Consider the following 25,437-nt stretch of genomic DNA (forward strand, 5'->3'; position numbering starts at 1 on the left):
ACGGGACTAAGGCTCTTTTACGACCTGTGGACTTCAACTCCCAGAATTCCTGGGAGGCTCTAGGGATTCTGGGAGTTGAAGTCAACAGGTGGTAAAATTGCCCTAGCTTGCTCACCCCTTGCCTTAAGATTCTTTCTCTGCCCACTCGCTCCAATTGGTCACCGAGTCATTTTAAAATTTTATTGTGCTGTTTCAGCTAAAAGAGGGAAAACGGGACCAAGGCTGAGCTTTCCGTTTTATCTTCTGTTCAGTAGGACATAAAAAGGACAGAAGAAGGGTGGGTTGGATCCAAAAATCACCCCCCCCCCAGTTATATCAGAAATATAACGGAATTGGAAGGGACCTTGGAGGTCATCTAGTCCAACCCCCTGCTCAAGCAGGAGACCTGATCCCATTCCTGACAAATGGCTGCCCAGTCACTCTCTTCTTGAAAGCCTCCAGTGATGGAGCACCGTAACATCTGGTGGCAAGTTGTTCCCCTGGTTAATTCTCACTGTCAGGAAATTTATCTTGACTTCTGGGTTGCTTCTCCCTTTCCTAATCTCCCATCAATTCCACCCCGTCCTGCCTTCAGGTGCTCTGGAGACCAAGCCAATTCCGCACGGAGAGCCCTTGGTGGTTAATGACTTTCACGCATCTAGTTTTCTGGGCAACCTTTATTTCATTCCCACATTATGAGAGTCTAGTAAACGTTTGTCAAATAATTTTGCCTACAAATTCGAAATTCCTCGGCCTTCGCTTCTTTCCGCGGCGGGAAAATAACGTTTATTCAAGACGCGTGTCGAGTAATTCCCACGACCCTCCCCTCTCTAGTCCCGGGGAAACGCCTTCCGTCTCTAGCTCCAGGCAAACATCTCTCCTGCTGCTTAGAAATAACATTTACTCGCCACCATTAGGAGACGCAAGACGCGTGTCGGAGTATTCCCACGATTCGGGAAGTGAGCGGGAGGAAGGGAGGGGGAGAGAGCCGCGCACACGTGTCTTCGGAAACTGTAGCGTCCCCGCCAATCAGCATCCTGGAAGAGGGCCTCTGGGCGTGGCTTCGCGGCGGGCCCCTCCCCTCCGCCCAAAGCCAATCAGAGGCCGCGAGGCGGCAGTTTCATTCAAAAAAAACCCGCGGCGGCGGCGGCGAGTGTCTCCTTGCCCCCCCCCCGCGGCATGGCTGAGTCGGGGGCTCCGGGCCAGGTGGGTGCGGGCGCTGGGGGGGGGGTGGCAGGGGCTTCCCAAAGGGCTGGACTGCAAGACCCATCCTCCCCAGGAGGTTTTCCCGGGGGGGGAGGGGAGGGCTGCCTTTCTCCCCCTCCCTGCAGTCTCAGCTGCCGCCTCCCAGCTGTTTTTCTGGAGTCCCAAACCTCTGGAGGGGCGCTTCATTGGGGAAGGGGACGCGTGTTCGGCTGACCTGCGTGTCGGGGCGAGAAACGAGGCTTCTCTTCTCTGGGGAAAACGTGAAACGGGCCGTGTTTCCTCTCCCGGCTGAGAGTGAGTGGGCGGGCGGTGGGGGCCCTGAAAGTCTTGAGGACTAGAAACCTTCATCTCCTTAACCTGCTTTGGGACCTCCCCCCCCCCCGCCCCACCCCGTGGTTTCCTCCTCCCAAGGCAGACTGTGCTGTGCAAAGGCCCTCCGCAGAGTCTCTGGATGCCCTTAGGGCCAGGGAGGGGTCGCTGCCAGCCTCCCTCTCTGGGCTCTCTCCCCTCCGCAATGGCAGATGGGGCGTGTGTGGGCCCCCACCCTTAACCTCCTGCTGTTTGACCGCAGGACCCAGCGGCTCCCTCTGCCCAGAATGGGCCCAACGGATCCCCCGCACGTGGTACCATCTCCTGGACGGCCCCCCTGGTCTGGCTGGAGCAGCTCCTGCCCGCTTCGCCCATGCTGGCTGACCTCCGTCGCAGCCTCTCAACTGGGGGCCCCCAGCAGGAGGAGGGGCTCACCCGGACCCTTGAGCTCGGGGCCACTGCCAGCCCTGTTTCCCCGGGGTCTCACGAAAGCCCCTGCCTGGCTCCGGCCTTGCTGCAGGACCACCGTACCAGCACGCCTCTTTCGGGGGCGTCTCCTGGAGCCTGGGCAACCCTCACCAGCTGCCAGGACTTGGGGCCCAAGACCCCCTTGGAGCAGGCTGGGCCCATCGCCTCGCCCTGCTTGGCTGCCCCGGAGGCTGATGCCACGGCTTCACCGGAGGACCAGGAATCGCCTGTCGTGTGCCAGGACCCGGGCACTGCCTGCATCTCCCTGGCCGGCTGCGGGTGCCACGGCCTCTGGGGCTCTCCTCTGAGCATCTTGAGCGATGGACTTGGGGTCTCTCCGGCCGGGAAGGAGCCCTCTTGGCAAGGCCCCAAAGGGATGAGCACCAACCCTCCCTGCCTCACCTGTGCCCGAGCCTGCCTCCCCCAGCAGAATCAGGGCACCGGCATCACCCCCGTCTCCGTGGCGTCTGCAGCTGCCTGCACCTCCCAGCTGAGCCTCCGGGAGGCTGGAGTGAACACCTCCCCTGCGGAGAAGGCCACCACCACCGACAACACAGCCGAGACCGACTCCCTTCTCTGGCAGTAAGTCTTGCTGGCAGGGCCTGGGGCACACGGGCCCTTCAAGGATGGGGCCAGGAGGGAAACTGAGGCAGCCACGCCTCTTTCTCTCACTCTTGCTGGAGAGTTTGGGGCAAGGGAGAGGAGGGGGTGGGGGGTGGGCAGGGAGTGCAACGGGCAACCGAACTGAGGCTGGTGGTGTGATGGGGCAGCCTAATCATTCCAGGGTGCCTGGCACAATTTTCTTTATTGAGATTTTTCACCCACCTTTATTACTTTATAAGTAACTCTGGTAATTTTCCTCCTCCTCCTGTTTTTCCACAACCACCCTGTGAGGTGGAACTGGCTTCCATGCCTAAAGGCGGGACTAGAACTCACCGTCTCCTGGTCTCTAGCCCAGCACCTTCACCTCCAGACCAAACCAGCTCTCAGTTCTTCCACAATCTCCCCATTGCAACAATAACTCTGTGATTGGCTGGCCCAAGGGGTTGCAACAGCCCATAATTTAGTTTTTTATTTATTATTATTATTTTGCAACGGGACCAGAGCACTATTCTACTAAAGCAGTAGACTTTAAGGTGGGTGGACTTCAACTCCCAGAATTCCCCAGCCAGCACAGCTGACTGGGGAATTCTGGGAGTTGAAGTCCACTCATCTTAAAGGTGCCACCGTTGAGGAAGTCTAGAGTAACATGGTTAGAGAGATGGTTTACGGAAAAGGGTTCAGCCAGCAACAGCCGTGGTCTACCTTCGCCTTGGCTGAGAGCCAAGAGGGGGGCTACATCTGGGCAGGACGTGGATGGGGGACCCCGAAATTCCAGGGCGGTTGGGGTTAAATTGGAAATTCAGGATCCAGAGATATTTCTTAGCAGGCGCCTCTTCCAGACCTATCACCCCTTTGCACCCATAGCCTGGGGGGAGCCCCCCCCGCCTAGATTGAGTGGGGGGTCCTGTCTCCTCAGCTGCTCCCGGGACCAGCTGAGCCACCTCTCCCGGGCGGAGCTGGAGGGGCGCCTGGAGAGCACCCTGATCATCATGGAAGCCCTCTCGCACCAGATCCGGGCCGCCCAAGACTTCCGGCGATCGGCAGCCCCGGTGGGGCCAGCGGACCAGAGGGACGCGGCCACCCAGACCCCCACGGCCGACTCCAGCCAGGTAAGCGGGGGAGGAGGGTGACCTGCGGGGAATGTGAGTTTGATGGGCAGGTCCTCCAGTGGGCAGCGCTGCCCCAGGCACGCAGGGGCTGTCCCTGATTTGGGGGGGCTTCCCTTGGGATTCGAGGCACCCACCCCTCCCTCAAAAACCCAACAGCTCAGAGGGGGTGGATGAGGGGTGAAGCCTCTTCCTCCCCTGAGATTTACAAACCCCGCCCCTCCTCCCCATGAAGTGAAAGGGATGGCCCAGAAGGGTATACAGGTAATCCTCAACTTACAACAGTTCATTTAGTGACCCTTCAACCTCAGACTTACGACTGTGTTTCACACTTACAACTGTTGCAGCATCCATAATCTTCCTCCCCCCCCCCCCCGCCACCCCAGTGGTCACCTGACGAAATTTCACACACTTGGAAACCAACTCGTATTTATGACGCTTGCATTGTCCCGGGGTCATGTGACTCGCTTTTGCGACCTTCGGACAAGCGAAGTCAAAGGGGAAGCCAGATTGACTGAAGAACGGATTCACTTAACAACTATGTCAAGAAAGGTTGCAAAATGGGACGAAATTCACTTAACAAATGTCTCGCTTAACGACAGAAATTTGGGCCTCAGTGGTGTTTGTGAGTCGAGGACTGGGTGTGTTTGTGGCGGGCAGGGTAGACCTGTGGGAGGGGGGGGGGCTGGACCTGCACCCTCGTGTGCACCCCAGGCCCCTCTTAAACCCAGACAAGCCTCGTTGCTTATTGGGGTGGGTATCTTGTGCACCCCAATCCTGGGAATTTGGAGGCATCCAGAATAACCCAATAGGGGAGTACAGATAGTCCTCGACTTACGACAATTGAGCCCAAAATCTGTTACTAAGTGAGACATTGAATGAGTTTTGTACCATTTTACGACTTTCCTTGCCTCCTCTTGTTAAGTGAATCACTGCAGTTTTTAAGTTACTAAAATCGTCGTTAAGAGAATCTGGCTTCCCTGTTGACTTTGCTGGTCAGAAGGCCGCAAAGGGGATCACGTGACACCCCACCCCCACCCCTGGGACGCTGCGTCCATCATAAATACGATCCAGTTTCCAAGTGTCCGGATTTTGATCAGGTGACTGGGGCTGCTGCAACAACAGTCGTAAGTGCAAAAAACGGGCATAACTCTGAAGTTGAATGGTCACTAAGACACTGAAACTCTTTATTTGCCAAGCAGCTGAATTCTGATCACGTGACTATGGGGAATGCTGCAATCGTAGTGAAAAACGGTTGTGAGTCACTTTTTCCAGTGCCGTTGTAACTTCGAACGGTCACTAAATGAAACCATTGAAAGTCCAGGACTCCCTGTCCCTTCCACTACACAGGGAGTTGAGGGTCTTTCTTTCCTAGATGCCCAAGCTGAGGCAGTCCTGACAGTCCCCCTTCACCACTGGCCAGCCCCTCCCCCGTGTCCCATTCCCCTCCGGCTGGCCTGAGGGTCTCGTGGGGTCTCCTTTGGCAGGCGGAGGAGCGGCTCTACCACAAACTCTACCTGGAGCAGCGGCTGCGCTTCCACTCCCTGCAGGGCCGCCAGAAGAACCTGCAGGGCCTCGCCCAGAAGCTGGAGGGCGCCAGCGAGGAGATGGCAAGTACTCAAGCCCGGCTCAAGCTTGGGGAGGGCTTCCCTGTTGGTTCTCAGCTGCGCACAGAAACCCTCTACGGGTAGTCCTCAATTTATGGCTGGTCAGTTAACGACCGTTTGAAGTTACGGCGTATCTCTCTGGGGGTACAGGTAATCCTCAACCTTTGCAGTTGTTAAGTGAGTAACATGGTCATTAATTGAATCTGGCTTCCCTGTTAGATCGCATGACCCCGCGGGGACTCTGCAACCGTCATAAATATGAGTCAGCTTCTAAAGTGTCCAAATTTTGATCATGTGACCGTGGGGAGGCTGCAACGGTCATTAAGTGTGAAAAACAGTCATAAGTCACCCTTTTCGGTGCCGCTGTAACTTGGAACGGTCACTAAACGAACTGTCGCAAGGACTCTGTGCAGGACTTACAACCTGGTTGCAAAGTCCCGATGGCTGACACCCCACCGCCACTTTCATCAATTACGGGGGACCCCAAAAAAGCTTGCTATTTATGAATCGGTATTTACCGTATACCGCATTGTGTAATGCTAGAAGAAAGAAGGCTTGTTTATTATTGAAGAACGGACAAGAACGAAGTTGGATTGATTATTTTCAAGCAATAACCGGTTTAAATAGTTATATTCAGATATGAACAAGGGGAGTTAAAGTGCAAAAGGGAGATAAATCTATAGATAGTTAGCTTCTATGTTTGTTAAATGCTATATCTTGTATTTGCTCTGGGAAGTCCGGGGGGGGGGAGGAAAATATGTGTAAAATTTTTTAAAACTTTTTAATTAAAAAAAAAAATTAATTGGATGCATTGCTAGAATATTTATCCACTGAATGATGCAAAAATAACAGTATTAAACCCATTAGATAGAGAGTCCCATATTTATTATGGGGGGGGGGGAAGCTTTTTAAAAAAAAAAAAACAGACAAAAATGATGAGAAAAAATGACATTGTCTTCATTGTCACACCCTCTTCCGGCAAATAATTTTGGTTTTGATTTTGACCTGGGAGACCCCCTCCCCACCCAGGGGTCTTTGGACCACTCCAAGCTTGGCCACTTGAAGACCTGTGGACTTCAACTCCCAGAATTCCTCAGCCAGCAAAGCAGTTCTGGGAGTTGGAGTCCACAGGTCTTAAAAGGGGCCCCAAGGGAAGAACAGCCACTGCCTTTTGCTGGAGTGGTAACCGGGTTCCCCCCTCCCCGTTCTGCTCATCAGAAGCTGGCAGGTTCCCCTCTTTGCTGCTGGGGGCCAGGCAGGGTCCTTGTGCGTGGGGTGGGGGGGTCCGAAGGTCCAGCTGCCCCTTCTTTGCGCCTGGATTGAGTGTGTGCTGTAAGCCTCCCTTTCCCAGCCCTGGGATGGCTGCAGCCACGATGCCCGGAGCATCCCAAGCGTGGAGGGTGCCATGCTTGGGGGAACGGGATCAATCTCCAATGGCCACTTCCCTCCCCCTGCCCAGCCCAACAGGTCCCCCCTCCCTCCCTCTGCAGAGAACGTGGTCATCCGATTCCAGGCAGCTCCAGGCCAGGGTGGACACCGCCTTCCAGCAGCTCCAGCATGACCGGAGGTCTCTCTGCCAGCAGGTGAGCATCCTTTGGCTGTGGGGGAGGGGGACGAGAGTGGCCCTTCCTTCCTTCCTTCCTTCCTTCCACTTTTCTCATCTCCTTCCTTTCCCTTTCCTTCCTCTTTCACCCTTGTTCTTCCCTCTGTCCTGCCCTCCTTCTCTTTTTCTTCCTCTCCTTTCTCCCTCCCTTCCTCTTTCCTTCCCTTCCCTCTCCTTTTCCTTTATCCTTTCTTTTCTTCCTTCTGCCTTTCCTTCCTTCCTTCCCTCCCCCTTTCACCCTTTATTCCTTCCTTCCTTCCACTTTTCTCATCTCCTTCCTTTCCCTTTCCTTCCTCTTTCACCCTTGTTCTTCCCTCTGTCCTGCCCTCCTTCTCTTTTTCTTCCTCTCCTTTCTCCCTCCCTTTCTCTTCCCTTCCCTTCCCTCTCCCTTTCCTTTATCCTTTCTTTTCTTCCTTCTGCCTTTCCCTCCTTCCTTCCCTCCCCCTTTCACCCTTTATTCCTTCCTTCCACTTTTCTCATCTCCTTCCTTTCCCTTTCCTTCCTCTTTCACCCTTGTTCTTCCCTCTGTCCTGCCCTCCTTCTCTTTTTCTTCCTCTCCTTTCTCCCTCCCTTCCTCTTTCCTTCCCTTCCCTCTCCCTTTCCTTTATCCTTTCTTTTCTTCCTTCTGCCTTTCCCTCCTTCCTTCCCTCCCCCTTTCACCCTTTATTCCTTCCTTCCACTTTTCTCATCTCCTTTTCCCTTTCCTTCCTCTTTCACCCTTGTTCTTCCCTCTGTCCTGCCCTCCTTCTCTTTTTCTTCCTCTCCTTTCTCCCTCCCTTCCTCTTTCCTTCCCTTCCCTCTCCCTTTCCTTTATCCTTTCTTTTCTTCCTTCTGCCTTTCCCTCCTTCCTTCCCTCCCCCTTTCACCCTTTATTCCTTCCTTCCACTTTTCTCATCTCCTTTTCCCTTTCCTTCCTCTTTCACCCTTGTTCTTCCCTCTGTCCTGCCCTCCTTCTCTTTTTCTTCCTCTCCTTTCTCCCTCCCTTTCTCTTCCCTTCCCTTCCCTCTCCCTTTCCTTTATCCTTTCTTTTCTTCCTTCTGCCTTTCCCTCCTTCCTTCCCTCCCCCTTTCACCCTTTATTCCTTCCTTCCACTTTTCTCATCTCCTTTTCCCTTTCCTTCCTCTTTCACCCTTGTTCTTCCCTCTGTCCTGCCCTCCTTCTCTTTTTCTTCCTCTCCTTTCTCCCTCCCTTCCTCTTCCCTTCCCTTCCATCTCCCTTTCCTTTATCCTTTCTTTTCTTCCTTCTGCCTTTCCTTCCTTCCTTCCCTCCCCCTTTCACCCTTTATTCCTTCCTTCCACTTTTCTCATCTCCTTTTCCCTTTCCTTCCTCTTTCACCCTTGTTCTTCCCTCTGTCCTGCCCTCCTTCTCTTTTTCTTCCTCTCCTTTCTCCCTCCCTTTCTCTTCCCTTCCCTTCCCTCTCCCTTTCCTTTATCCTTTCTTTTCTTCCTTCTGCCTTTCCCTCCTTCCTTCCCTCCCCCTTTCACCCTTTATTCCTTCCTTCCACTTTTCTCATCTCCTTTTCCCTTTCCTTCCTCTTTCACCCTTGTTCTTCCCTCTGTCCTGCCCTCCTTCTCTTTTTCTTCCTCTCCTTTCTCCCTCCCTTTCTCTTCCCTTCCCTTCCCTCTCCCTTTCCTTTATCCTTTCTTTTCTTCCTTCTGCCTTTCCTTCCTTCCTTCCCTCCCCCTTTCACCCTTTATTCCTTCCTTCCTTCCACTTTTCTCATCTCCTTCCTTTCCCTTTCCTTCCTCTTTCACCCTTGTTCTTCCCTCTGTCCTGCCCTCCTTCTCTTTTTCTTCCTCTCCTTTCTCCCTCCCTTTCTCTTCCCTTCCCTTCCCTCTCCCTTTCCTTTATCCTTTCTTTTCTTCCTTCTGCCTTTCCCTCCTTCCTTCCCTCCCCCTTTCACCCTTTATTCCTTCCTTCCACTTTTCTCATCTCCTTCCTTTCCCTTTCCTTCCTCTTTCACCCTTGTTCTTCCCTCTGTCCTGCCCTCCTTCTCTTTTTCTTCCTCTCCTTTCTCCCTCCCTTCCTCTTTCCTTCCCTTCCCTCTCCCTTTCCTTTATCCTTTCTTTTCTTCCTTCTGCCTTTCCCTCCTTCCTTCCCTCCCCCTTTCACCCTTTATTCCTTCCTTCCACTTTTCTCATCTCCTTTTCCCTTTCCTTCCTCTTTCACCCTTGTTCTTCCCTCTGTCCTGCCCTCCTTCTCTTTTTCTTCCTCTCCTTTCTCCCTCCCTTCCTCTTTCCTTCCCTTCCCTCTCCCTTTCCTTTATCCTTTCTTTTCTTCCTTCTGCCTTTCCCTCCTTCCTTCCCTCCCCCTTTCACCCTTTATTCCTTCCTTCCACTTTTCTCATCTCCTTTTCCCTTTCCTTCCTCTTTCACCCTTGTTCTTCCCTCTGTCCTGCCCTCCTTCTCTTTTTCTTCCTCTCCTTTCTCCCTCCCTTTCTCTTCCCTTCCCTTCCCTCTCCCTTTCCTTTATCCTTTCTTTTCTTCCTTCTGCCTTTCCCTCCTTCCTTCCCTCCCCCTTTCACCCTTTATTCCTTCCTTCCACTTTTCTCATCTCCTTTTCCCTTTCCTTCCTCTTTCACCCTTGTTCTTCCCTCTGTCCTGCCCTCCTTCTCTTTTTCTTCCTCTCCTTTCTCCCTCCCTTCCTCTTCCCTTCCCTTCCCTCTCCCTTTCCTTTATCCTTTCTTTTCTTCCTTCTGCCTTTCCTTCCTTCCTTCCCTCCCCCTTTCACCCTTTATTCCTTCCTTCCACTTTTCTCATCTCCTTTTCCCTTTCCTTCCTCTTTCACCCTTGTTCTTCCCTCTGTCCTGCCCTCCTTCTCTTTTTCTTCCTCTCCTTTCTCCCTCCCTTTCTCTTCCCTTCCCTTCCCTCTCCCTTTCCTTTATCCTTTCTTTTCTTCCTTCTGCCTTTCCCTCCTTCCTTCCCTCCCCCTTTCACCCTTTATTCCTTCCTTCCACTTTTCTCATCTCCTTTTCCCTTTCCTTCCTCTTTCACCCTTGTTCTTCCCTCTGTCCTGCCCTCCTTCTCTTTTTCTTCCTCTCCTTTCTCCCTCCCTTTCTCTTCCCTTCCCTTCCCTCTCCCTTTCCTTTATCCTTTCTTTTCTTCCTTCTGCCTTTCCCTCCTTCCTTCCCTCCCCCTTTCACCCTTTATTCCTTCCTTCCACTTTTCTCATCTCCTTCCTTTCCCTTTCCTTCCTCTTTCACCCTTGTTCTTCCCTCTGTCCTGCCCTCCTTCTCTTTTTCTTCCTCTCCTTTCTCCCTCCCTTCCTCTTTCCTTCCCTTCCCTCTCCCTTTCCTTTATCCTTTCTTTTCTTCCTTCTGCCTTTCCCTCCTTCCTTCCCTCCCCCTTTCACCCTTTATTCCTTCCTTCCACTTTTCTCATCTCCTTTTCCCTTTCCTTCCTCTTTCACCCTTGTTCTTCCCTCTGTCCTGCCCTCCTTCTCTTTTTCTTCCTCTCCTTTCTCCCTCCCTTCCTCTTTCCTTCCCTTCCCTCTCCCTTTCCTTTATCCTTTCTTTTCTTCCTTCTGCCTTTCCCTCCTTCCTTCCCTCCCCCTTTCACCCTTTATTCCTTCCTTCCACTTTTCTCATCTCCTTTTCCCTTTCCTTCCTCTTTCACCCTTGTTCTTCCCTCTGTCCTGCCCTCCTTCTCTTTTTCTTCCTCTCCTTTCTCCCTCCCTTTCTCTTCCCTTCCCTTCCCTCTCCCTTTCCTTTATCCTTTCTTTTCTTCCTTCTGCCTTTCCCTCCTTCCTTCCCTCCCCCTTTCACCCTTTATTCCTTCCTTCCACTTTTCTCATCTCCTTTTCCCTTTCCTTCCTCTTTCACCCTTGTTCTTCCCTCTGTCCTGCCCTCCTTCTCTTTTTCTTCCTCTCCTTTCTCCCTCCCTTCCTCTTCCCTTCCCTTCCATCTCCCTTTCCTTTATCCTTTCTTTTCTTCCTTCTGCCTTTCCTTCCTTCCTTCCCTCCCCCTTTCACCCTTTATTCCTTCCTTCCACTTTTCTCATCTCCTTTTCCCTTTCCTTCCTCTTTCACCCTTGTTCTTCCCTCTGTCCTGCCCTCCTTCTCTTTTTCTTCCTCTCCTTTCTCCCTCCCTTTCTCTTCCCTTCCCTTCCATCTCCCTTTCCTTTATCCTTTCTTTTCTTCCTTCTGCCTTTCCCTCCTTCCTTCCCTCCCCCTTTCACCCTTTATTCCTTCCTTCCACTTTTCTCATCTCCTTTTCCCTTTCCTTCCTCTTTCACCCTTGTTCTTCCCTCTGTCCTGCCCTCCTTCTCTTTTTCTTCCTCTCCTTTCTCCCTCCCTTCCTCTTTCCTTCCCTTCCCTCTCCCTTTCCTTTATCCTTTCTTTTCTTCCTTCTGCCTTTCCCTCCTTCCTTCCCTCCCCCTTTCACCCTTTATTCCTTCCTTCCACTTTTCTCATCTCCTTTTCCCTTTCCTTCCTCTTTCACCCTTGTTCTTCCCTCTGTCCTGCCCTCCTTCTCTTTTTCTTCCTCTCCTTTCTCCCTCCCTTCCTCTTCCCTTCCCTTCCCTCTTCCTTTCCTTTATCCTTTCTTTTCTTCCTTCTGCCTTTCCCTCCTTCCTTTCCTCCCCCTTTCTCCCTTTATTCCTTCCTTCCTTCCACTTTTCTCATCTCCTTCCTTTCCCTTTCCTTCCTCTTTCACCCTTGTTCTTCCCTCTGTCCTGCCCTCCTTCTCTTTCTCCTTTTCTTCCTTGCTCCCTTCTTTTCTTTCCCCTCCCTCCCTCCCTCCGCTGGCTGAATGCCCGCCTGTTCCCCTCCTGCAGCAGAAGCAGATGGGCCGTCTGCTGGTTCAGGGCAGGGCCCAGGTCCAGCACTGGGGCCAGAAGCAACAGGAGATGGGCCGGGAGCTGAAGGCGGCCCTGAAGGCGAAGGACGCGGTAGGAGAGATGGGCCTGGGTCCCCCCCACCCCAAAGCTGAGCCTGGGTGAAAGCTGGCAAGATGCCAGCCGGACACCTCCAGCCCTCCCCAAGGGCCCCATGCATTGGGGGAGTGGGGAGGGGGGGGCTGGCAAATGCTGGGCATTGGTGCCAGGGGCAGGATTGCAGGGGCTGCCTGAGAATTGGGGGGGGGGGGTGTTGCATCCCTGGCTGCCAATCTGCTGACCCAGGAGTGTGCCTGTACAGGCAGTCCTTGACTTACAAAAATTCATTTAGTGACCAAAGTTACATGGGCCCTGAAACAAGGGTCTTTTCACAGGTACGGCCGTCCCGGCATCCTTGGGGTCATGTAACTGGCTCCTCTTTATGACGGTTGCAGGTCCAGAGTTTAGATCATCCCCCTTTTTAGAACTCCTGAGCAGTCCAGGGGGAAGACACGTTTCACTTAACAACCCAGTTAGCAGCAGTTAACAACTGCGCTAATTCATTTAACAACGGTGGCACGAAAGGTCGTAAAACAGAGCAAAGCTCACTTAGCAACAGAAATTTGGGGCTCTCTTGTGCTCGTAAGTCAAGGACCGCCTGTCACGTCCCGTGGGGGCTGAATGTGGCTTGGGGGCTTGGGCAGAGACCTCACCGGGGGGGTGGGCTGCCCTTTTCCCTTGCAGGCCAACCTGGTCCGGGAGTCGGTGCAGGCCGGTGCTGCCACCAAGATCCGGAGGCTGGAGCTGAGTGCCGAGTCCCGGCAGCGCCTGTGGGCCCTGCTGCAGAAAGCAAAGGCGCTTGAGGTGGGGGGATGGGGAGGGGAAGGGTTGGGGATCCGGGCGGGGGGGTTGCTTGCTCCCTCCAATGTCTGCAGCTCCCTCTGCGCCCCCCCCCTTTTGCAGGTGGATCTCTTGTCCGGATACGGGCGTCACGTGGCCGAGGGAGACAGCCTTGCGGCAGCCCTGCAAACCGACTGGGCTCAGATGCGGCTGGACGTGAGTGCTGCCCACTGACCTCTGACCCCCCCCCCCCAGAGCCTCCGTCCACTGACCGGGGGCTTCTCGGTCTCGTCTCTTTTCCCCACCCACCCACGCACCCCCACTCCCACCCCACAGTACCAGGGGTACCGCAGCATCGTCGGCAAGTGCCTCGTGGCCAACCGGAAGATGGCGGAGGAAGTGGAGGCCGCCCGGACTGAAAGCGCCCGGCACCAAGAGGCAAGGCTCTTTCCTGGGGGGGCTGGCAGAGGCGGGGGGGGGCTGCTTCAATCCTTATTGAGACCCACATGGCTGGAGCTACAACTTTGTTATATGGACACTGTGCCAGAGGGCCAGCTCTACAGGTAGTCCTCAACTTATGACCATAAATGGAGCCCCCAATTTCCGTTGCTAAGCGAGACTGTCGCTTCGTGAGTTTTGCCCCATTTTACGACCTTGTTACAGTTGTTAAGTGAATTGCTGCAGTTGTTAATTTAGCAACACAGGTGTGAAGTGAACCTCATTTCCCCCTGGACTTTGACTGACGTTACAATACCAGGGGGAAAAAAGTGATTTAGGACCATTTTTCACACTTACGACGATTGCAGTGTCCCCACGGTCACATGATTGGAATTCAGACACTTGGCAACTGACTCGCATTTACGACGGTCTCCGTGTCCTCGGGTCATGTGATCCCCTTTTGCAACCTTCCGATAAGCAACCTCAATGGGGAAGCCAGATTCACTTAACAACAGTGTTACTAACTTAACAATTGCAGTGATTCACTTAACTGTGCAAGAAAGGTCGTAAAATAGGGCAAAACTCATTTAACAACGGTCTCACTCAGCAACAGGAACTTTGGGCTCAATTGTGGTCGTAAGTCGAAGACTACCCGGTGCTGGTTCACTCTTCTTTTTACATCAGTTTACAGACTTGTGTCCACTCCTTGCAGTGAGCTTTGCCCTCTGTCTCTCACCGGAAATCCCTTTTGGGGGTCTTTGCTTCTCTTCCCTGGGGAAAGCGTGAAATGGGCCGTTTCCTCTCTGGGTAGAGAGTCTGTGGGCGGTGGGGGCCCTGAGGACTAGAAACCTGGAGCCTCTTAACTCCTAGCAACAGAAATGTTGGGCTCCATTGTGGTCGTAAATCGAGGACTACTTGTATCTTTTGAGCTGCTCCCTTAATTTTTCCCCATCAACCATGCTCCACAACTCGGACCTTCTGAGAATCCTGGACACAGGAAAGGGGTGGGTTCCCCCCTTTTTTTCCCTTCATAGCAGGGGTCTCGTGGACCCTCTCCCCAGCATTCCTGCCCCCTTTGGCAAAATGGCCCTTTGGGAAGGGGGGGAGGACAGGGCTGAGCTGACCCCGTATCCAGGGACGAGCGTCTCTGGACTCACCCACTCAGACAGGCAGGGACTACAATGCCCATGCCCTCCGTCACGTGTGCAGGTGTGCCAGAAGCTGGAGGAGACGACGGTAGAACTGGTCGAAGCGCTGGGCCGGGTGAACGAGCTGGTGGAGACCAACACGCGGCTGGACCGAGGTGAGCCCCCACGACGGCGGCCAGCCCTGCACCTGGTTCAAAGCAGGCGCCGGGAATTGTGGTGCGTGGCCAGGAATGCTGGGCCTGGAGCAGAGAAGTTGCAAAAGTTTTGCTCCCAGAGCTCGACCACAGACGGTGGAGACTGAAGCTGACTCTTGTTATGGGGCAGGGCAAGATCTCGGGTCTCCTTCTGACCTCTGCCCTGTCCACAGACCTCCAGGCCGCTCTGGAAAAAGGGGCGGCCTCGGAAGAGCAGCTGCAGCAGCTGCGAGAAGAACAGCTGGAGCTCACCCAGCGGCTGCAGGAGAAGACGACGGCCATCCAGCAGCTGCAGGACGAGGCTGCCAGGTGAGTCCTGGTGTGCTGGGAGGGTCTGCTTGGCTGCTTCCCCCAACCTGCTGCCCACCAGATGTTTTCAGCCAAAATTCCAGCCGCTGCACCACCTCTGGATGGGCTGGCATCGGTCTATGGTCTTTTTTTAATTTAATTTCACCTGGGAATTATTTATCAACCGTGGCCCCTTTAAGACCAGTGGACTTCAACTCCTGTGCTGGCTGGGGAATTCTGGGAGTTGAAGTCCGCTGGTCTTAAAGGGGCCACGGTTGGACACCCCAGTCTTGGATAAAGGGACCCCAACCCTAAGGGCTGCCCCCCTTGCTTCCTTCCCTGAGGGTGGGAATCGAGGGGGCAGAGGCAGCCCCATTCCCCCAAAGACTGTGGGGAGACCCTCTTCTAGCACTTGGGGGCTTCTGGGGAGGCAGCAGCTGTGAAGACCCCCTGGTCGTTTGGGGGGGTGAAACCCTGAACATGCTTTCTATTTCACCATCGATCGGTTCACCCATTGGACAGAAGTAGTCCTCGACTTACAACGGTTCATTGAGTGACCGTCCGAAGTTACATCTCCACTGAAAAAAGTGTGATTTAGGACTGTTTTTCATACTTACGACCGTTGCGGCATCCCCGTGGTCACATGATTAAAATTCGGGCCACTGACTCATATTTATGACGGTCGCAGTGTCCCAGGGTGACGTGATCCCCTTTTGTGACCTTCCGACAAAGGGGAAGCCAGATTCACTTAACAACCGGGTGACCAACTTAACAACTGCAGTGACACCACTGTGCCCAGAAAGGTCATAAAATCCAACAAAACTCACTTAAGGACTGTCTCGCTTAGCAACAGAAATTTTGGGCTTGATTCTGGTCGTAAGTCAAGGACTGTCCTGGCTTGCAAACCGGCTTTAGGATACTTGGAGTTGCACAGACTCAGCCAGCCGGATTCATTCAATGGGATTTCGGGCGGCTTCTCCCACAGGCTGGCACAGGAGAAGGAGAGGGCGCAGCAGGAACGGGACGGTGCCCAGCGGGACTTTCGGGAGGCTTTGGATTGCCGCGAGGTAGGTTGGCAGCCGAGAGAGGGAGCCGGCAGTGGTGGGAGGGAGGGAGGGGAGACCTGGCTGCCATGGGCCTTATTTTGGGATGCTCTTCTTTTCTTTCCCCCCCCACACTTCCCCCCCCCCCCCCCCGCTCTGCAGTTTCTCGAGCAGGAGAACCAGGTTGCCCGCCGCCAGCTGAGCGAGACGGAAGAAGAGCTGAAGGCCAGCCTCTCCGCCCTGCGGGAACGCGGCAGCCAACTGGAGGACCTCAAGGACGCCCGCCAGAAGCTCCAGTAAGGGTTGGGCTCTCCCGCTGTCAAACCCCCTCAGGGTGGGCAGCCGAGCCCAACCTCTGACCTCTTCCTCTCCCCCTCCCTTCCCTTCAGGCAGGAGCAGGAGTCGCTGCGCGCTGAGCTGGATGGCGCCAGGGCTGAGATCCAGGACACCAAAATGGGCCTGGAGGGGCTTTTCCGGGCCGTGCTGGAGTTGGGGGGTCTCCACGCCCAGTTCCTGGAGGCTGCCAACATTCTGCAGACGGGCCGGCCAGGCGAGGTAGGAGAGGCCCATTTTTCTGGCCGTGTGGGTGGCCCCTGATTTTCTCACGAAGGGGGGCCCTCAATTCCGGCTTGTTTCCCAGGCAGCCCAAGTGGCCCCCCAGAACAGCACATGCACTCCGGCCCGGCGCACCCCCCACCGCCCGGGGGTCTCCTTGGTGGACAGCGTCCTTCGAGCTGCGTCCCAGGGAGGTGAGCGATCCCGGAAGGAGGCCGCTTCTTGATTCCTAGAGTGGCTGCCATGGGGTTTTGTCCTCAACTTACGACCACAATTGGGCCCCAAATTTCCCTTGTTAAATGAGACATTTGTTAAGTGAGTTTTGCCCCATTTTACAACATTTCTTGCCACCGTTGTTAAGTGAATCTTAAGTTAGTTACATAGTTGAGTGAATCCGACTTCCCCCTTGACTTCGCTGGTCAGACGGTTGCAAAAAAGGGAACACTGCCACCGTCATAAATACGAGTCAGTTGCCAAGCGTCTGAATTTTGATCATGTGACCATGGGGATGCTGCAAGGGTCGTAAGTGTGAAAAACGGCCATAAGTCCCTTTTTCCAGTGATGTAACTTCGAACGGTCACTGGTTGTAAGTCGAGAACTACTTAAATCCAACTTCTGCTGTTTGGGGGAGTTTCTCAAAGGAGGAAATCTTCGTCTCTTTCAGCCCCAAAGACCCCGGGCCTCTGGAGCGAGACCAGCGCCTTTATGCGCGCAGCCCCGGCACCCCCTCCCCAGCTCTCAGGTATGAACGATTAACCAGGGGAACTACCTGCCTCTGGGAGTTGTGGGGGCTCCAGAAGAGACTGGACAGCCTTTTGTCTGGAATGCTCTAGGCTAGGGGTTGGACTAGAGGACCTCCGAGGTCCCTTTTGACTCTGGGATTCTGTGGTTCTGACTCCTTGCTCTGGGACGACCCCGATGACCGGACTCTCTCTGCAGATATTCAAGCCTCCCTGGCCAGTCACACCCAGGACCTGCGCCTGGCCGTGGAGCAACTGCGCCTCCTGGCCAGGCGTTGCCAAGAAGACTTTGGAGAGCTGCGGGCACAGAGGTGAGCATGGGCTGGAGGGAGGGGCGGGTCCCTGGCTCTGCTGGGCTGGAAATAGGGGGGGGGGGTCTTCCTGCCCCTTCTCCAGGGCGGAAGCAGCTCTGCTCTGAGCTCCCTCTCTCCGGGCAGTTTGCAGATGGAGCAACAGCTGGAAGCGTCTCAAACGCAGCACCAGGCCGAGATGGAGGCTTGCCAAACCGCCCAAATCAAGCTCAGCAAGATTCTGCACCTGAAGATCCAGGTGTGCTGGGGGGAGGGGGCTGCATGGCCTGGGACCCTCTAGCCCACTGCTGTCCAACCTTGGCAGGTCTGGCCGGGGAATTCTGGGAGTTGAAGCCCCCAAGTCTTAAAGTTGCCGTAGTTGGACCCCACTTCTTCAGCAGGCCAGAAAGATGTTTCTTCCCAATCCTACAGGGATTTCTCTTATTAAACGGTTGTTCTAAATGTAAGGTTCTAGTCCTCATGCTTCATTAGGGAACATCTGAGTTTCCCACAGCACACGAAAGCCGTGATTTGTCAACTCAGCCAGAAAAGTCTCGTTCGTGCCAAGCTATAAGCCAAAACAGAGGCTGGCCAGAGCAGAGGGGGGTGATAATAGATGGTTATAATAACCGAGAGCTTTCAAGCTTAATAATAGGTTACCCTCGAGGTCCCTGATGGCAAACCTTTGGCCACAGGTGGCACACCGAGCCTTCTCTGCGGACGTGTGAGCCGTCACCCCAGCTCAGCTCCTCCACGCATGCATGCATGTCTCCCACTGGCCAGCTGATTTTAGGGCCTCTGCCGCCTATGCACAGGGGTGGGGTGCATGCGGGAGATGTCTACACATGCACAGGGAATCTGAATGCCTGTGCGGGGGTTGCATGTACATGTGGGGGGACTGGCCACATGTGTGGCGGTTACAAATGCATGCACAGGGTGGGGCGCACACGCATTGCATTATGGTGGGTGGGTGCACGTGTGCGTTTTTTTTTATTATTATTATTATTATTATTATTATTTTGGTTTGATTTATATGCCGCCCTTCTCCGGAGACTCAGGGCGGCTTACAAGGCGTTAAGCAATAGCCTTCATCCTTTTGTATATTTTATACAAAGTCAGCTTATTGCCCCCACAAACTGGGTCCTCATTTAACCTACCTTAGAAAGGATGGAAGGCTGAGTCAACCTTGAGCCTTGGAGAGATTCGAACTAGCAGTAATTGCAGGCAGCTGATGTTAATAACAGTGCTTTAGTCTGCTGCACTACCAGGGCTCCTTTTATTGGCACTTGGTGCCAAAATGGTTAGCCATTAAAATAGTCCCCGTCTTACAGCATTTCATTTAGTGACTGTTCAAAGTTACAACGGCACTGAAAAAAGGGACGGATGGCCCTTTTTCAGACTTACGACCGTTGTAGCATCCCCACAGTCACGCGATCGGAATTCAGACGCTTGGCAACTGACTCACATTTATGACGGTCGCAGAATCCCGGGGTCACGTGATCCCCTTTTTCCCGACCTTCTGACCAGCAAAGTCCATGGGGGGGGAGCCAGATTCACTTAACAATTTCTGTGTTACTAAATTAACAGCTGCAGTGATTCACTTAACAGCTGCTGCAAGAAAGGTCGCAAAATGGGGCTAAACTCACTTAACAAATGCCTCGCTTAGCAAGAAAAATTGGGGGCTCAATTGTCGTAAGTGGAGAATTCTCTGTATACCTTTTTCGTAGAGTCGGTGGGTGCCACGTCAAACTGGTGGGATAAATGGAGTTGGAGGAATTCATCAGTTGTGGGCCTGTTTTCCAAAGTGGGGGGGGGATTATTTTTGTTGAAATATATTCAGGGGGGGACAGTTTGTGTGTATCTGTTTTTTTATACACTTTTTAAATGTCCAGTTTAGTTTTGATTTGTTCTAGTATTTTTTTCCCTTTCTTTGAAGTTTGTATTTGGATGTTGTCAATAAAATAATTGAAAGAAAGAATCCAACAGGGGGCATCTCGGGGGTTCTCAGGGAGGGCTCCAGAGGTCATCCAGCCAGACCGCCTCCTGCCCTTCTGCAACCTGGTGCCCTCCGTCTTCAGCAGGGGCACCTGCTTTGAAAGGAGGGTTGTGGTCTGCTTGCCGTGTCCCCCAGCCACACAAAGGCCGGACAGCGCTTCCTCCTCCGGCTGCCCCAGAGACCCCTCTTTCTCCCCCCCAGAGCGAGAAGGAGCTTCAGGAGCTGCTGCGTCAGCAGGAAGAGAAGCAATGCCAGCTGAGCGACCAGAAGAGGGAATTGGCGGTACGTGACTGGGAGGGGGGCAGCCTTGTGGGGGGGGGTTAGGCTCCCTGTCCTGGCACCCCAGTGACTGACCAGCCTTTCTCCCCCAGACCCTGCGAGAGGAGGTGGCCCAGCTGAAGCTGGAGCTCCAGAAGTCCCAGATGGCAGCCACCACGCTGTGGGACGAGATGAGTGGGACCCGGCGTCCTGACGTCCAGGAGAAGATCTGGCTGCGGCAGGAGGTGCCAGGAACAGAGGGGGGGTGGGTGGGCCTGCACCGGTCCTGGCTCTCGGGGCCCTTGCTGGGGCCGTAATTCCAGCCCATGCTTAAGTTCTTGGGATGCCCTCCTATCTGGAACACGGGTGGGCGCCGAGGAAATCAAGAGATCCAGCCAGTTCAAAAGGTTATCAAGATTGATTGCCAGCTTAAGCTCTATAAGAATCTGGCCAACTAACAGTCAAGGCAAATGAGCGGGAGATAAGAAAGGCATTCAAGTTGGGATAGAGTTAAATCTCTTGTGGGCGCGAAGAGACTCGAGGACACACTCCATTGGGCTCAGCCTGGTCATCTTCTACCCTATGGCCCCTTTACGACCTGTGGACTTCAACTCCCAGAATTCCTCAGCCAGCCTTCTGGGAATTGTACTCCATAGGACATAAGGGGGCTATAGCTGCCCACCCCTGATCTGGAACCTCCTTATCTAGAATGGAGACACATGAACTACAGATAGTCTCGACTTACAGCCATTTGTTTGAAGTTACAACGGAACTGAAAAAAAGGATTCTTTTTCACACTTATGACCGTTGAAGCATCCCCAGGGTCAAAATTCAGATGTTTGGCAACTGGTTTCATATTTATGACGGTCGCAGTCTCCCGGGGTCACGTGATCCCCTTTTGCGACCTTCTCACAAGCAAAGTCAATGGAGAAGCCAGATTCACTTAAGGACCGTGTGACTAAAGATAACTGCAGCAATTCGCTTAATAACAGTGGCAAAAAAGGTCATAAAAGCAAAACAACCGTCTCACTTGAGAGCAGAAAGTTTGGGCTCCATTCTGTTTGCAAATGCTGACTCCAGGACACTGCAAGTGTCATCAATTCAGGCCAGTTGCCAAGCATTCAAATTTTGATCGTGTGACCATGGGATACGGCAAAGGTTTTAAGTGTGAAAACTGGTCATAAGTCGCTTTCTTTGGTGCCGTTGTAACTTCAGACGGTCACTGAACAAATGCTATAAATTCTACCGATGTGGAATCTCCTGTGCAAACGACCCGTTAAATCGCGGTCAGTACCACCAACCATGAGTCCTTCCAGACTCGCTGAGTAGAGCGGGCGCTCTGTGCATGCCCAGGTGCCCCCTCTTGGGGCTCATGGCCACCTCTCGTCCCCCCCAGGTTGGGAAGTTAAAGGAGCTGCTTCTGCAGAAGGACACCGAGCACACGAAGGCCCTGACCAGCCACGTGATGCAGGTGAGTGTCCGTTGGGTGGGCCGGGGTCTCCCCTCTTGGCCGACCTTCAGCGCCCGTCCTCACTCCCCACTCTGGGGTTGTGCCCACAGGTGAGGTGCCTGGAGGAACGGCTGTGCCAGGCCCAGCAGCTGCTGAGACGACAGGAAAAGGTGGAGGCGAACCTGAAGCAGGTGGGTGGCCTGGAGGCAGGCGGAAGTTCACCAGGGTAGCAGCTTGGCCCTGGTTTTATTCTGAGAAAGACCAGAGCTAAGATTGGGGACAAATTTTGAGGTCTCTAGAATGGACCCAAATCCATTGGGGCGCCTAAGGGGCTAGTCCTCTTGTTTTGAACAGACCTTCCACCCACCCAGTAGATGAAGCTTCCTATAGAGAAGGGATATCCAACCTTGACCACTTTATGATTTATGGATTTTAACTCCCAGAATTCCCCAGCCAGCATCTTTTAAGACCCTCCACTCCTCAAACCCCACTCCCTTCGAGCACCGATGATGTCACCTACTTGGGTCATGAAACGTCTGCAAGAAAACAACCAAGCTCAGAGAGAGCCCCAAGCACCCCACAGTCCTCCCCACTTCATAGCTGGCTGGGGAATTCTGGGAGTTGAAGTCCACAAGTCTTAAAGGGGCCAAGGAAGGTTGGAGACCCCTCAAATAGAGGATTCTGCCTAGAATCATAGTTGCTCTTCTTTTTTTGGGGGGGTGAGGTTTAAATGGTAGCTGGATGGCCACCTTTTGGGTACAGGACGGGGAGGGCTAGATGACCTCTACAGCCCCTTCTAACTCATAACCACCTGAGATTCATGTGCTCCCTTTGACCTGCTGGCTAAGGGACCGGCTGCCACGACCTTCAGCCAAATTCGCAGCATCTGTGCCCAGCTTCGCCAGAAACAGTCCTGCTCTCAGCCCTGGGTTCAAGACCCCCTGAGAGAAGAGGGTCATGTGTCCGTCCCCCCCTCCTCCAACTCCTTCCCCCACTGCTGTTTTTCACATGGTGGTTGCAAGCCGGAGCCCAGTGGCCTGAGTGCTGCTGTCCTGTTTCCCCTCCAGGCCCTCTCCACGTTGCCGGCTGAAGTGTCCAGCCTCGCTGAGGTCCAGCGCCTTGTGGGTCTCTTTGTCTGAAGAAGCCACGGAGGCGAAAGCAAGAGTTTGTTCTCATTTGTCTAATGAAGTAAATGTTACGTCTCTTAAGTTTGCAAGACTCGGGCAGTTTGTCTCTGCTTCTGCCCCACCAACGGCTTTGTGTCCTTGTAGAGAGACACACACCCAACACCACACACCCCAGCTGTGCCTGCCCTCCCTCTGACCCACCGCCAGAGACCCTGCTCCGCCTGGCCTCTCTTCTGGGGCCACGGGGGTCCCGGACACACAATCCAGGCTCCCTGCTTGGCCAAAGAAGCCCCGGGGCAGTCAAGGACGTGGGAAGCCTTTGGCCCCTTACCCCCCTTGGGCTCTTGGTAGCATCACAGGGGAGAAAATCAGAAATTGCCTGGTTTGGCTCCCCTGGCAGCTTAGAAGCTCTGTTTGGGGTAGGGGTCTCCAAACGGGCCCATTTTAAGCATAGCTGGCTGAGGAATTCTGGGAGTTGAAGTCCACAAAAAAATGGCCAAGTTTGGAGACCCCTGATTTAGGGCACCAGTTTAGTCGGGGCCAAAAGGCCCCCTACTCTCCCCCCCCCCCTTTGATCAGACTAAGGCAGCCTGGAATCCCAAGACTGGCCTTGTTTTCACTTGCAAAGGAACCAGGATCTTCTAAGGAAAATAACAGGGTGGGGGTGGGGAGGGGTCTACAGCCCAGAGCCTTGCCTGGAAAAGGTGAAGGCATCTGGGGTGGGGGCAGCAGAGAGATGTCTGGGGCCAGTGGGGTGGTGGTGGGGGGAGAAGTGAGCACAGCAGTTTGCTGTTTGGGAAAAATAGCACAGTTCCCTCTCTGGACCGCTGGCCTCAGCAGAAGAAGCCCCCTCCACAGCCAGGCTGCCCTTTTAGTGGCTGGCATTTAAGGGGTGGACGGGTGAGGGGTCTCCCCCTTAGGACATTGTCCAGCTTCCGTCTTTCAAAGGCAGAGGTTACAAACCCAGCTGCCTCTCCCCCTCCCCGTATTTTTTCTTGGCATCCATCTCTCTTGGCATCCCCTGATGCCCAGATGGTGCGGCCTTCCTTTCTCTCCATGGGAGGGGGGCTGAGTGGCCTGGCTTTACTCAGGACCCCTCCTCCCTGCCCCCAGCCTAGATTTCAGCTACAGGGTGCCATTCTGTCCCTGAATGGGGGTCCGGACTCCTGTCCAGAGGGGAGAGGGGCTGCGGCAGCTACTTTGGGAAGGTCTGTGCCAGTCTGTCTGCTGGGCATGGCTGACCGGAGGAAGCCCCCTCCCCTCCTTCTAGGCACAAGACCAGCCCTCCGTTGCTTTGGCACAAATGATAAAAGCGCCTTTTATTTTCCAGCGAGAAAGGAAGCGGCTGTGGAAATCCTTAAGGTGGCAGCTGAGTGAAAATAAGATTTATTCCCTCTTTCTCCCCCCCCCCCCCCCAACCTTCTTCCTCTCACCACCAATTTGGGCCAATCGTAGGCCACATTCAAGCCCACGTGGGGAGACACCCCCTCTCCCGCCATCTCCAGGTGGGGCAGCTAATCTTCCACCCCTCCTGCATTTGCCGTTTTCCTATTCTGGATTGGTATACAACTGCTTGTAAACACTGAGCAGAGGTTCCCCAGGTGGGGAACGCTGGCCCTTTTATGACTGGTGGACTTCAGCTCCCAGAATTCCTGAGCCAACAGTCCACCAGTCATAAAAGGGCCAGCATAGCTGGCTGAGGAATTCTGGGAGTTGAAGTCCACCAGTCATAAAAGGGCCAGCGTTCGCTCTCACAGGCCTAAAAGGTGTGGCCACAAGGTCAAAAAAGTCACGATGGCGGCTGTGATCATATGGTCAATGCCTATTTTGGGGTGCAAGTCTAGCTTCATGGCAAGAATGGACTTTGCAGGCTGGCAGAGGCAGAAACCCCCCGCCCCTTAAGCCCTGGCATTCTCTCCATTCTGCACCATGGGCCCGTCTGCCCCCTGGCAGGGCTCTGCTCCTTTTCGTAGGGCGGCTCCTCCCGGGAATTACAGGAAGTCCTCGAGTTATGACCACCATCGAGCCCAAAATTTCTTTTGCCTTAAGCAAGACAGAGACTTTCGCCCCCTTTTACGACCTTTCTGGCCACTGTTGTTAAGTGAATCACTGCAGTTGATAAGTTAGTAACCTGGTTGTTAAATGAATCCGGCTTCCCCTGTTGACTGCTTGTCAGAAGGTCACAAAGGGGAATCACATGACTCCGGGACACTGCAACCGTCATAATTAACAAAGTTCTTACTTGGCAACATAAATTTTGGGCTCTGTTGCGGTCGTAAGTCAAGGACTTACCTGTATTTGCTGTATTTTCCAAGACTCATGGCAGGTTATACAGGCAGTCCTTGACTTACAACCATTTGTTTAGTGGAAGTTATAACGGCACTGAAAAAAGTGATTTTCGGCTGGTTTTCACACAACTGTTTGGCCCCCCCCCCAGGTCACATGATCAAAAGTCAGTCCCTCGGCAACTGGAGTGCACGTGTGACGGCTGCCATCATCCTCTTTTTGTGACCTTCTGGTCTACAAGGTCACTTAGCAACTGTAGCAACACAGGTTGTAAAACAGGACAAAACTTAACAACTGTCTCGCTAAGCAACAGACATTTTGGGCTCGGCTGAGGTCGTAAATCGAGGACTACCTGTCCTTCAATCGAGCCGCACTGCAGTCAGACCCACCAATAAAACCTTAAACGGTTTATCAATAAAGTCTCCAGTGAGCGAATTCTGTGGGAAAGGATGCCAACTCTCAGTGCTCTTTGGGGGGGGGAGCCCCCGTCTCTTAGGCCCAACAGGACAAACACCTGACAGGGTCCCCTTCACAGACAGGTGTTCCTGCATTAGCTTGATGCCCCTATCAGCAGTCCGAGTTATGCCCAGAAGCAACCAGGCAGCCCCCGCAGCAGAGATGGGAGACCTGGGCATCAGCCACACTTGGTGGTGTCCCAGGCGCAGGGTGTCCCGCTCACCAGGGCAGGCGTTGAGAAGGGCATCCTGACCAGGGGCAGCTTCTAAAGGACGACTGCTGGGGCAATTCCTCTACTTGTGGCCTGGTCTAGAGATTCCTTGGGTGGTTCTGCTCAGGATCAGGTCCAGGTCGGGCACAGGGCGATGGAGAGTTGGGGAGCTTATGGACATCAGGTGCCCCCCCCCCCGCTGGTCCCACAGCCTGCGGACATGTTCCTGCCTTTGGGTGCCTTTGGAAGAGGTGCTGACAGCCAGCAGAGCGAAGGCTCAGTGGCCCCTCACACAACACACAGACACACAAAAGCTGCAAGCACAAGCGCCCCAGAACCCCCCCCCCCCCGTGGCCCTGGCCCTTCTCCCTGGGCTGCCTGGCCAGGAGGAAGCGCAAGTCCAGCCCCGCCCTCACGCCAACCAC

At 54.0% G+C, this 25,437-nt stretch overlaps 1 protein-coding gene across 3 annotated transcripts; it reads left to right on the forward strand.

Annotated features, from left to right (window-relative positions):
- The first annotated feature begins 1,060 nt into the window (after positions 1 to 1,060).
- On the forward strand, positions 1,061 to 24,608 carry SPAG5 (sperm associated antigen 5). Of its 3 annotated transcripts, XM_087890707.1 has the most exons (24): positions 1,075 to 1,185; positions 1,757 to 2,544; positions 3,482 to 3,674; positions 5,159 to 5,281; positions 6,769 to 6,861; positions 11,654 to 11,767; positions 12,437 to 12,556; positions 12,656 to 12,748; positions 12,869 to 12,970; positions 14,180 to 14,273; positions 14,486 to 14,621; positions 15,586 to 15,667; positions 15,806 to 15,939; positions 16,033 to 16,198; positions 16,284 to 16,392; positions 16,863 to 16,940; positions 17,138 to 17,249; positions 17,376 to 17,487; positions 19,426 to 19,506; positions 19,596 to 19,727; positions 20,879 to 20,953; positions 21,043 to 21,123; positions 22,000 to 22,120; positions 24,497 to 24,608. In XM_087890707.1, the coding sequence occupies exons 1-23, from the start codon at positions 1,159 to 1,161 to the stop codon at positions 22,069 to 22,071; spliced, it is 3,117 nt and encodes a 1,038-aa protein (XP_087746833.1). In that variant the 5' UTR covers positions 1,075 to 1,158; the 3' UTR covers positions 22,072 to 22,120; positions 24,497 to 24,608. The 3 variants fall into 3 exon arrangements, with proteins under 3 accessions (XP_087746829.1, XP_087746833.1, XP_034280399.2); XM_087890703.1 differs by lacking the exon at positions 24,497 to 24,608 and having other exon boundaries at positions 1,061 to 1,185; positions 22,000 to 22,140; XM_034424508.3 differs by lacking the exons at positions 1,075 to 1,185; positions 24,497 to 24,608 and adding an exon at positions 1,215 to 1,479 and having other exon boundaries at positions 22,000 to 22,140.
- Positions 24,609 to 25,437: the final 829 nt, after the last annotated feature.

This window comes from Pantherophis guttatus, chromosome 1, assembly GCF_059756535.1.
Source record: "Pantherophis guttatus breed Tessera chromosome 1, ASM5975653v1, whole genome shotgun sequence".
NCBI lineage: Eukaryota > Metazoa > Chordata > Lepidosauria > Squamata > Colubridae > Pantherophis > Pantherophis guttatus.